The sequence below is a fragment of the Carassius gibelio genome, chromosome A5, assembly GCF_023724105.1.
Source record: "Carassius gibelio isolate Cgi1373 ecotype wild population from Czech Republic chromosome A5, carGib1.2-hapl.c, whole genome shotgun sequence".
In the NCBI taxonomy this organism is placed as follows: Eukaryota; Metazoa; Chordata; class Actinopteri; order Cypriniformes; family Cyprinidae; genus Carassius; species Carassius gibelio.
The window spans coordinates 32017165-32029370 of NC_068375.1; the positions used below are offsets into that span (position 1 = coordinate 32017165).

A 12206-nucleotide genomic window follows, 5' to 3' on the forward strand; every position below is an offset into this window, starting at 1 on the left:
CTATTCCTTTAAGAATGTAAATGGGGTCTTTTTTTTCCAAATTTGATCAGTTTTATGATCCTCATTAAATAAATCCACTATGTCTTATAAGACAGGCCGGAGGTAGAGCTGTCTCACTCTCTCTTTGCAGAAGGGAACTGCAGTGGCCCGGTTCACTGGGCCTGAGGGGCCAATCTGCACACAGGGCCACAGAGGCACACAATCAGAGACTAGAGCACTAGCAACGCTGCAATTATCCAGATTACCAACCAGGATGACTTCACGCTCCAGGGCTGCTCTGAACCCCCCGCCTGTCCGGTCTCTTTCTTTCTCCAATGTCTACCCTCCTGTAACACTGCAACAGCACATCTGAGCGCCAGTCAGCGCTAACTATAATCCGTCTGAAAACAAGCCACCACTCAAAGACATGGTGCTTCAAAGGACAGGTGCAGCTGCTGATGGTCCATATGTCTTCTTAAAGCCAAAGAAGATGAGGGGACACAGCTCGTTGTGATTCTATACAGGGTCTAATGCTATTATTCGTATGGACGCTAAGAGGCCTATTGTTCCTGACACCAATCTGTCTCTCGGTTTGCATTAGTGAATGGGCCAGTTCAGCAAGATGCTAAGTAGAACTGGGTTAAACTTCATTAAAACCTTAATTAACTTAATAGACCATATATATATATATATATATATATATATATATATATATATATATATATATATATATTTCATTTTAATGTGCAGAAACAACTTTATGCCTTTGTAAGTTTATTTCCAAGGGACTGTCTCTCTGCAGTGCTTTTAAAACATTGTTCTGCTTGAGTTGTCTGACAGGTAAACATATGGCATGAGTTTGAGGTGGGACAAAGTATTTGTCTAAACAATGGAATGGTTGGAAAAACTAATGATTATTTTTGCTATTACATTTGGTGCTGCTAAATATGTCTGATACGTTCATCTCTTTCATAAGATTTCAAACTATTGAAATTAGACAAAAAACAAATACATAAATAAAAATGTATATATATATATATATATATATATATATATATATATATATATATGTATGTATGTATATAAAATTTAGTAAACCAAAAGTTTAATATTTTAATAGATTATTTTAACAATTTTCAAATGTTGGTAAAATGTCAGTTGTGACTGCCAGAACTTCACCGTAAAAGTTTTAAGTTGCACAGATTACATTTACAGTATAAAAGCATATTTTATTTCCTGAAATATTATTATTATACCAAAATACTAAAATATGTTTTTTCTTTACCTTTATAAATGAACTCACATTTGCCTTAAACCCATCAAATGCAAGCTGTCACACGGAGATATCGGTTTACGTTTTTTTTTATTGTAAACTGTAAGTTCATTTGTTAGTTTTTAATCATAAAACTGGTACAATCAACAGTATTTATTGTAAACTTGCATGAAAAGTCCCATGATATTTTAGTGTTTCACGTAAGAGTACTTTTTGCTGACCAGTTATCAGGTTTTAAAGGATTTTAGACTTTTACAATTAAAATTACATTTTTTTTACTGTATTATTTTACTTTCCCTAGTTACCAGTTTGCCGAAAATGCAGACACAAAACACAAACAAGTTTTTATATTTATTCTGTTAATCAACATTAATAATCATTATTACAATATCGAGTGCAATAATCGACAAGAACGATTTTTGTCATAATCTCGTAGCCATATTCGCCAAACATGCAAGTATAATTTAGATACAATTTTAAACAGTCAGTTGTTATTGGCAACAGTTTAAGTATTTTGATTGATTCAAGTAATTGGTTAAATTCAAGTATTTGACATTAAAGACAACACAGACAAAATAATTAAGGTGGTAATAAAATTTCCCCTCATAAATGTAAAAAAAAAAACAATTAAGAGGGCAAAAATTGGAAAAGCTAATCTCTGACCCTGGTGCATTCTATTTCTGAATAAAACTAAAGCACTCTGAATTGTAGAGGGCAGAACACGAGAAAAAGAAAGAGATTGAAAGAGAGCCCTTTGCTGCAGCGGACTCCTCAAATCCATGAACACAGCAGAGACAGAACATAAAGGATGACAGCAGCAGGGAGGCAGAGATGAAAGCCCCCAGGGATGTGATCAGACGCACATCTTTCAAGCTGACAAAAACTACACACGGAAAAAAGACTGCGTGCACTCGGAGATGTTTATAGACTGTTACAACTCTGCTTTCTCTAAACCAACATGAGCTCACATACTTCAGAGTGCATTTTATCTAGGATATCACCCCTTATCTAGCACAAACATGTACTGATGGACTGAAAACGTAAAAAAATCTCATTGAAGACTAGCATTGTGAAAGTAGAATGTAGGCACGGCTGACTTCAGGTGTACTGCCTGTATTCCCTGCTGGTCCCCTTGTTTGTCTTCAAAGCAAGCAGTGGGCTATTATGAGCTAATCTACAGCAGATCAATACGGCACACTCCAAGCATGTTCAGCCTGACTAACACAATCACTTCTTACATGGCTTCTCTGCAGAGACACAATGGATCTCTGTGGACATGCACTGTAGCATATTGCAAAGTATTTCAGCTGCTCCGAGACATCAATGTTTTTCAAACTGCTCAACACGGGAAGCTCCATATTCAACGAATCAGTCAAAATATTTTTTGTGGACTATGTTTGGGAAAGTAATTACAGTCAGATGAACCACTGAGACAAGGTGAATGATTGTTCATGCAATAAACATTAATTTAACAACATAAGATGTGTGACAAAATCCTAATGTGGTTACATAAGGAAAAAAAAAACTAATTAGAATGCTGATTTTTTTCAGTGGAAACCCATCAAATGTGAGCTGTCACAGGGAATTTGGGGAATGTGAATTTTAGGTTTTAACTAAATTATAAGAGGACTCAAAAATATGCATTTAATAGTATTCAAATATAAAAATGTTTCAGACTTGAAGTACTAAAAATATGTTGCATGCTTTACTTGTCAATTCAATTATGATAACCTCATAAATATGCAAATAGCAATTTTAACCTAGGGTTTGCAGTGTGAGATCTCAAAACCTGACTCAAGACTAATTACTAATGTATAATAAAGTATAAGTATTCTAGGATTAATTTCACCAGGATTAAGTCAAAAATGACTTTGGGTTAACCATTTCAAGTGTGAAAAACTCAGTAGCGCCTATCTAGTAGGTAGTATATCTCTGCAAGTACACAATTACAAGAAGTTAATTTTCCACCTCCCAAACGGCTTGCGTTTATGCAAGGCAATTTCCCTTTAGTAATACAGACAAGGTCAAAGCAAAGACGTGGGTTTCTCAATAAATTCTTGAAATCATTTTATTTTGCACCTCAAAACAAGAAGGGAATGAGTATGTGGTACATTGGGAATGTAGACACAGCTGTACTTTTACATTTTTCTTTTTTTGGTGTAAGCTCAGAGAAAACAAAATTGTTAATACAGTCATAATAATTGCACTTCATAAATCTAGACTGTAGCCAGCTTTTCGCCTCCGCCAGAAACCCCTGTCGACTCACTTGAGTTTTTAAATTCAATTTACCGGTGAAATTTGACTGACAAAAGAAATGCTAATTTAACGCCAGGGACCGCTGTGCCCATCCAATTTTTCTTTATTTTCCCCCTCTCTGTCCCACAAGGCATTAGTCTTCTCAGTAATCTAAGTGCAGTACATTCACAGGAAAGTCACAGTCGGAATAAATATTTCAGTGTTGAGACAAAGCTTACGAGCGGCCTCAACCCGGCTCAAACCGCTAGCACAGAGCTGAGAAAAACGCTCGTCACCTCTCCTTCCACCTCTGTTCAAGAGAGGCAATGATTGTTTTTATCGTTTCAAAAAAAGGAATGGTCAAGCGACACCTCTGATAGTTTAACTCCTCTCAGGTCCTCATTTAATGGTCTCGAGGGTACTTCAAAGCAGTGAGGGAAGGTATATTTGATCCCTAACCAATCAAGAACAAGCTTTCCAACAACAGACAGCTCATTTCCAGAGTTTATATGATGTTTCTTTTTAAACAGACCGGATCGGCCTAATCTTGTTAATGAGGGCGGTCTCATTTCAGAGCTTTCACACAAGCTTTCACAGAGCTTTCATTATATATCTGCTTATTTGGAGATTTGATTCCAGTGTTAAATAAATGAGAATTCTGTTGTTTAGCTCTCGGTGCTGATTACACCATGAGAACAGCAGAAACTTATACTGCAGCCAAAAGAGAATAAAATCAAAACGAATGACCCTTAACGAAACATTAAAAACCTAAGCATTTTACACTCTTACTCCCTTAGCAGCCAATGCATATTATATACTACAAATATATATAAAACAACAAAAATAGGTTCAAGTCTTCATGTTCTTTAAATACATTATATTCAAATGTCTAATTTCCAACCTGCCAAGACTTTTCACACATTATTACACCCCAAGCAGTGCAATTTCTAAGAAAAATCAATTAACACTACGGTTTTTCCATTTTATCCATTAATGTTACCTAAAAGCACTGATCTAGTTGCCTTTTTGGTCTTTGAAATGTTGTAATGTGCGCATACCATTACCTCTTACAGTGTTATGTGAGCATAGGTTTAACTGTATCTTCTATAGACAACCGTGGTGCTTTAAGACCATCATCTTCATCATGCTAATCCAAACGGCTACTTGCGATGTGGGGAGGAGAGGAGGCCATATATACTTCATTTTTAAACCAAAAAAAATTACAAATAATTTAAATGAGTCCGATAAAATAATTAAAAGGGGAAAAAAGAGAAACAATTGGAAAACAACAACAATGAAGAAGAAAAAAGAAAAAATCCCTCTTGGCAAAAAAGAATCCACATTTAGGAACATTCCAATTCCTAGCCAGCAATTCTCTCTCAGCTCTGAGCCGAGAGGCACCAATTGGCTTTCCAGCATTCACCCGACCATGTTTTGATCCAGATCTCCCCCAGTCTGCTTTGAGCAGGATCACGGAACTCCACTGCAAATCTAGGCAATGGCAAGAACTGCAGTTTGTGATTAAAGATTTTCCATTCGCTCTTTATATTGGACAGTCCCGTCTCTTCTTATCTGTAAACAGGGAGGCGGATGTGCGCATGCTGGTGGTCCAATAGTCTCGGCACAGACACGGTCTCGTATCCCTTCCCCAACATCTGCTCTTTGATGCAGGGAGGATGGATGTCATTGATCAGGTATTCCAGTGACTGCAGACTGCTGCTCAACACTGAAGCATTACATAGACTCTTACTAGGCAAACTGCAGCACAGACCCGTGCTGTCTATGGGGGGGTGGTGATGATGATGATGGTTGTGGTGGTGATGATGATGAGGGTGTTGGTGATGGTGGTGGAATCCCAGCTCCCTGTGTCCCGTCACTGGTCCGGCTGTGGTTGTAGCTCCTGGCAGCTCTTGTGGGTTGTAGCAGTCACTGTCCGGTGTCACCAGAACACTGTTCCATGGAGGCGCAAAGTACTGACCGACAGAAAAGTTCCCATGCATCCCCACACAGTTCAAAGGCGAGGAGCTGACCTTGTCTAGTCCACCGCCACCACTCGTACTGGCCGTCATCGGATAACCTCTTGAGGAGGACACCTGTGCCCCTCCGAGCATGATGGACCCTCCTGGGGCACAGGTTTCAGGTGACTTGCTGATGGCACCTCCACCTCCGCTCCCTCCACTGTACATCCTCAAAACTGCCTGCTGCTGTTGCTGTTGTTTCTGCCACAGCAGATATTCCATACCTTCGGGATACACCCCAGCCTTCATTGCCTCCCCGTTCTGCCCTGGTAGCACCATCCCTGAATAGGGCATGTTTCCCTGCGGAGCCACACTAGTGACGTAAGTCCCCCCTGAGGAGTTAGCGGTGCCCTGTTTGGATGGGCTGCGGTTCGGAGGTCCCGTCGAGGCCCCGTTCTGACACACCTGCTGCAGAGCCTGGGCCTGGCAGTGCTGGTTGATCTGGTAAATGATGCTCTGGATGGAGGGAAGATTCGATTGAGGAGGGAGGTTCAATCCTCGGCCCCCTGCAACAGGGATGACGGAGCTGGCCACAGTGACGTTAGGGGGGACTGATAGAGTGGTGGCCTCTGGCGGTTTGGGATGCCCTGTGTGGTACACAATCTGTCCGTGGCAATGACCTAAAGTGCTGCTGTTGGGAGGCGGATAAGGAGCCACTGCTATCTGCGCCGGAGACAACTTAGTCCTCCTGCCCTCAGAGTTTTTGACGACGCCCTTTGTGTTGAAAGATGATGAGGAAGATGAGGATGATGACGACGATGATGAGAGTTTGACTATTGCTAACAGACCCTGGTAGCCCCCTGTGTGGAGGTGGGGGTAGGGGCTATAGCGCTGTCCGGTGGTGTCATATCCGTTCACAGTCCGGTTAAGGTGCTTGTGTTGGGGGACCCTGATGTTGGTGGGGAAGATTTTTATGGACAGAGGGCTGTTGGCCATCTTCTGCGCATAGGCATCCAGCTCTGCTGCACTGGGATAGCGCGGGGAAGGCATGGGGACAGTCAGCTCGCCTGCAAGACAAAAAAAAAATATGTATAAGAAAATCATGAGTCAGACGTTAAGACACTTGAAACATGGCCCACAAATATGACAACTTTTTGTCATTTCAGTGTCAGAATGCAGTAGCCTGGACATTCTTCTAAATAACTCTCTGGCACTCTATATTCCATCTTTTTGGGCATATCCCAGTCTGTTTTAGTAGAGAGTGTGCCAAGCTTCTAGCTTCCTAAGACCTCTTTATCTGTTTGAAGGTCACATAGTCGTTGCCTTCAGGTGTGTAACAACTTTTGGCATCACTCTAGATGAGCTGTCCTTCTTTTTGGATTACATTACAAAAACAGCTCAGCCTTTTCCACAAGAAAGAAAATAAGACCCTTCCTCGACTTTAAAGAGCCACACAGATGGGAAATGAAAAATTACCTGTATTACAGTGTATGGTGTAACTGTCCATCAGTGTAAACAATGTGCAAAGTAATTAAACCAAAAAGTACACGATTTATAAAGTTATTGGCTTCTAAAGTAAGGAGTCGACTCTGAATCGCTGAAACTAGTCGTTATAGATTTCAAATCTTTTGCCCATCTCTATGTACGTCACTAGGAACACTTTGCATAATAATCTCCGCCTACCGTGTTGGGAGAAACAAAACTACTCTGACCCGCCCCACCCCCCCACACACACACAGATGCTCTGGTTGGTGTGAGAGCATCATGTCAAGGAGACAGTGTGTTTTTAATTGTAAAGGCAAGTTTGTTTTATTTTCACTGCCAAAGAATGAAGATCAGAAGAACCAATGTCTGAAATTCATTTTCACCACAATACCAGAGCAGTACAACAAATCCCTTTTGTTGTGTTCACAACATTTCACTGATGACTGCTTTTCTAATCTCGGTGAGTACAAGGCGGGATTTTCAAAGGGTTTGGCCATAAAAGAGGGTTCATTACCAACTTTATTTAGACCAACAAGCATCTCCGAATCACAACGCGAAGTATGATTATGAAGTTATGTGTTTGTTTGTTTGTGTGCTGTCTGCAGCCTTTGTCTGTGCTGACCTTTTTTTACAAACACGTCATTAAAATGAAGTGTAACAAGTGCTGCTAACAGATATTCTGTGATAAAGTAATCCATATGAAAAACGCGATGTCCGTTTTTCACGTCTCCCTTCATTATATCTAATGTGACCACGCCCCCGCGCTGAACGCGCTATTCAGATTCAAACTGAAGCGTGCGGCTTGAATACACCCACACAGAAGAAAAAGCAACGAGACTGTTCAAGTTTTTTTATTTTACTGTTTGCTTCGCAATGAGAGGAATAAGACATAATTCACCCCAAAAAGATGGTAACGCATTGTTTACCATGAAGTTGTGTGCGGAACAACCAATCAAAACTGACTATGTTTGTTGACCAATCAGAACACAGTATGCTATCGAAAGGTGGGGTTTAAGGAAACTGAATCTTTTGAACAGCTTCGCGCGAACCGTTTGTGGATCTCTGAGAATTGAGGTAATTTTAAAATGATATTTTGACAAAATTACAATGTTTTTTAACCTTGGATGGATTTAAACCTATTGTACAGGACTTATAAACAGTGATAGGAAGCTTAGAATTTTCATCTTACTGGCTCTTTAAATACATGCATTGTGTTTTCTCAGCTGCCCATCTAGTATTTAGCATTGACCTTATGCATGTACTTTCATTATTGCAATCTTCAAATGGTAAGAAAAAGTCTGCTAAGAACGAAAATGAAAGGGTACAAACTTTAGATGCACAATTCACAAACGATGTGAATACTGAAACTTTTAAATTCAGCCTGTCTATAGAAACTGTATTTTATTTCTCACCAAGTCCTCTCTCTCTCTCACATTTTCCAGTGGAGGTTTATCCCTGGATAAATAGCTCTTTTTAAACTTGAAATCAGGCACCTAGGGCGTTATTAAATCAGTGCTTTGTGAAATTAATTTGGCTTCTCTATTGTTCAAAATTGGGTTACCCTTGGAGACGGAAAGGAGAGCAAGCAGGAAGTAAGGAGGATAAAAGACCTGTTTAATTGCATTGACACATTTGAGATTTATAAGTAGCACCAGTAGGTCTTAGCCTTGGCCAGGCCAATTTCTCAATTATTCAATCAGACCATCTCCAAATGAAGAGACAGACCTACATTACCCCTCCCATGAACCCCTGAAAACTTCACCTCCTGGGAATTTGTAACCGGGTTTTTTCAGCCTATACAGAGAAACTGTGAGACAAAATGTACTTTAAAAGCTTTGTCATAAAACACAACTGAGACATCCATTAAAATCTGAGCTGCAAAACTGACTCAGTCCTATTAAAACGCAAAGGCCCACATGTTGGGCAGGGCAGGAAATGATAAAAAACCCAATAAACCTTAATGTCTAATAGTCAAACAGCAAGACAAAGTGTCCTTGTAGTTGGACTCTGTTTTGGCTTGATCAGGGTTTTGAATCAGCCGTTTTCAGAGAAACCTAGGGCTTTTGGGATTCTGAGAAAAACGAGTTGGGGAAACAAGTAGAAAGAGCTGCAAGAGGCAACACAGAGGATGAGCGGAGGTGAAGGGCCGTGTGAGATTGGATTTAAACGACATTATTCAGGCAATTTCATGGCTACTTAGTTCAGTGCTACAAAAAGGCAGTGGGGGAGCGGGCAAAGCACTTAATTTACAAGTGATAAATCAACTGCCACAAATGACTACCAACCCTCAAAAATTATATATTTAGTAAAGTGTGCATATTTTCTGGTTGTTTTTATCATTCTGACTAAAATTAAACTGCCATAAATGACAGTGTCAGCAAATGTCAGAGAGGTTTTCCAGAACTCCAGGGATTCAGCTGTGAGGAAGTTACATTTCTGATTGTTACACATCTTTTCCTCTCTAGCTTCCATTAAGCTGACACAGGTCAATCACTCAAGCAGCTAAATCTACATCATCCATGTGCTTTAAGCTCTTAAAATCTAATAGCATGTGGTAAAAAAAAAAAGAGAGAAAAGTTGTGAGGTTGCATATCTATGCAGAGTCAAGAAAACAAATGTTTAGCAATTAATGCTTTTAAGGAAAAATACCACCTTCACTGTCAAATATGTAGAAGCAGCCAAGGTTCTTTTAAATAATTTTTTTTTTCATAGTTTAAAAAAATCATTAAAATCATATATAAATAACATACCATATAACACATTCGATTAAGATGAGGCACTATAAAATACTTTTTAGATAATAAATTACTTTTAAAGATAAACATTGTTATAGTGCTTTATCTTCATTGAACAGTTTGAACAATTAAGTGTATGGGAAAAGGATCTTAAAAGAAATGCGAAATAGAATGTAAAATAAACATTTTCTTTAGCTGCTGCACAAACCTTTCCAGAAGACAGGACATACCTGACCCATTCCTCTACCCAAAACAGTTTCATTTCATGTATATTTATAGGATGTCTTGCTTGAGTGGCTTGGCTCAGACCACAGCATTTCAAATAGAATTGGAACCAGGACTCTAGAGAAGACCAAAAAATACAAAATTGCATTCGATTGTGCTACTGTTGTTGTTGTTTGATGATATACACCTCTGTTTGGGATCACTGTCATGTGGCATGACCCCACTTCATTTGGCTTTTAGATCAGACAAGACCTCCATAAATATGTACACAATATGACATTTAATGCATAAAATATTTTTTGTTGCTTTTATTTGAATGTCATTTTCTGTTACAAATGAGGTATGTGCTAAACGAAAGACAAGTGCTAGAGGAGGATAGCGATCAAAATGAGGAGTTTACTTGATGACGAAGGAGAATAACAGACAATATACTATATTACATTCAGCATTAACATAGACATTCACAGATAACTTCACATTCAAACATTCACATTCAATCACGGACCAGGAGGAACTGAACAGACCGGGTATTTAAACACAGAAGGTAATGAGGGAACTGGAGACAGGTGGGGAATAATCAATTAACCAAAACAAGGAGGAAGGTGACCAATAAGGAAACAAAAGTTAATTATTGTAACACTTTCACTGATTGACACTTGTTTTATTTATGACCACCTTTTTATGGATTTTAAAAAAACATTGCATTTATAATTTTTTAATCCATCATTATTTATTTTCTAGAAAATTATTTGAGAATAAAAGTCATGTCATGTTTTACGCCACATTCGCGCAGGAATATAAACAAACAGCAAGCTTTCTCCATCTCAGACTAGCTCTTTTATGTCTAATAAGTCTTTTTAAAGCATTCCCGAGGCTACAGAGGTCTGCAGAGTGTTTAAAGCACGTATGTTAGCTGGCATCTTCTTGGGCAGCGGATGAAAGGATGCTCGTCTCAGTGCTGTCACAGTCTAATTGGAGGTGTTCTAAATGGGTCAGATGAAATGGGGGCTGTCGAGCATCTGTCCAGCCCATGAAGGACCAGAGCAGGGGCCGACACTTCCAACTCCCTCAGTAACAGCAGCGCAACAGCGCTTTGATGTTTCCCTGACAGCCAGCACAGAAGGGTGGGTGTGGAGGGTTTGTGTGTGCACGAGTGTGTGTGTGTATATGATACAACTAGACTGACAGTTTCCTCACTTCATTGGATCCAAAGAGAGAAAAAAAAAACAGTAGATTTCAAAGGTCCATATGCAAATAGATGAGCCAATTTTCTGATCTCCTTTACGTAAGGTGGGGGTGGGGGGGTTGGATCGGGTGTCTACCTTTGATCATCACATGCTTTAATTAAGGAGCCATGCTTTGCCATGTTACTCTCCCTTAGCCTTCTATCTCTCTCTTCCCTTCACTCCACCTAACTTCACGATGTGGGCCAAAACATGCTAATTATCATTAAAGCACAGGTAATGCTGTTGCTGCCATGTGTTTTTTTAGGTGACAGGTCCATATTTTCCATTCCTAAACTGCTCCATTGAAACCTTTCATACATGGATAAAGCCGCTATTGCAGTCTTTCTCTCTGTAGCCCACTCTAGTTTGTCAACAGGCAAAAGCCTCCTGCAGCACCTGACCTGCCATCAAAGGGTTTCACACTTCATGGGCCACAGGGATTAGAGGCCTTTCGGACCCATAGAGAGCTGCTGGAACCCACAAAGGCCTCTGGCTATTACAGCAGCTATGAGCACAATGGTGGAGAGAGAAAGAGAGGTGGACAAACAAGTTTGAGGTAACCATCACAGATTTTCTCTGATGATTCTTTGCTAAACCTTTCTAAACAATAATTTACCATGTCAAATTTATAAACAGGCCCACACGGAATCTGTGCCCAACGAATGGGAACATCCATCATTTAAAAAGATTTTACACAGGACTTGCTACTTAGGTGTTTGTTCAGTCAATATGTTGGGCTAATTATGCTTTCAGTAGCCAATAAGTGTCTAGTACCCTTATGGTGCTTTTCCACTGCATGACACGGCAAGGCTGGCTCGCTTTCCGGGTGTTTTCCCCCCAATATTTATTTGGCAAAAACCAATATATATTAGAGTTGAAGATCTTTGCCCGATGGGTTCGGGCTTAATTTATATAATCTTACGCGTGCTCGGGCTTGCGCTCCAGATTGTGAGGTAAACGAGCGGTCATGTGATGCGTTTCGATTAGAGCGAGAAAGATGCAAAAATGGATGCTGAGTAGGTGTAACTGAGGCTTGCCTCTGGCGATTAAGTTTTGGTTTCATCAGCAACTAAAGCAAAGTCTGAGGTGT

General features: G+C 39.8%; 1 protein-coding gene across 1 annotated transcript in view; it reads right to left on the reverse strand.

The window, feature by feature from the left end:
* Nucleotides 1-3306: 3306 nt before the first annotated feature.
* fam222aa (family with sequence similarity 222 member Aa) overlaps nucleotides 3307-12206 on the reverse strand; it is a 55864-nt gene continuing 46964 nt past the window's right edge. The window contains exon 3 of the mRNA XM_052595802.1: nucleotides 3307-6512. Coding sequence (XP_052451762.1) covers nucleotides 5056-6512 — 1457 coding nt within the window. The 3' untranslated portion in view covers nucleotides 3307-5055. The remainder of the gene's footprint in view (nucleotides 6513-12206) is intronic.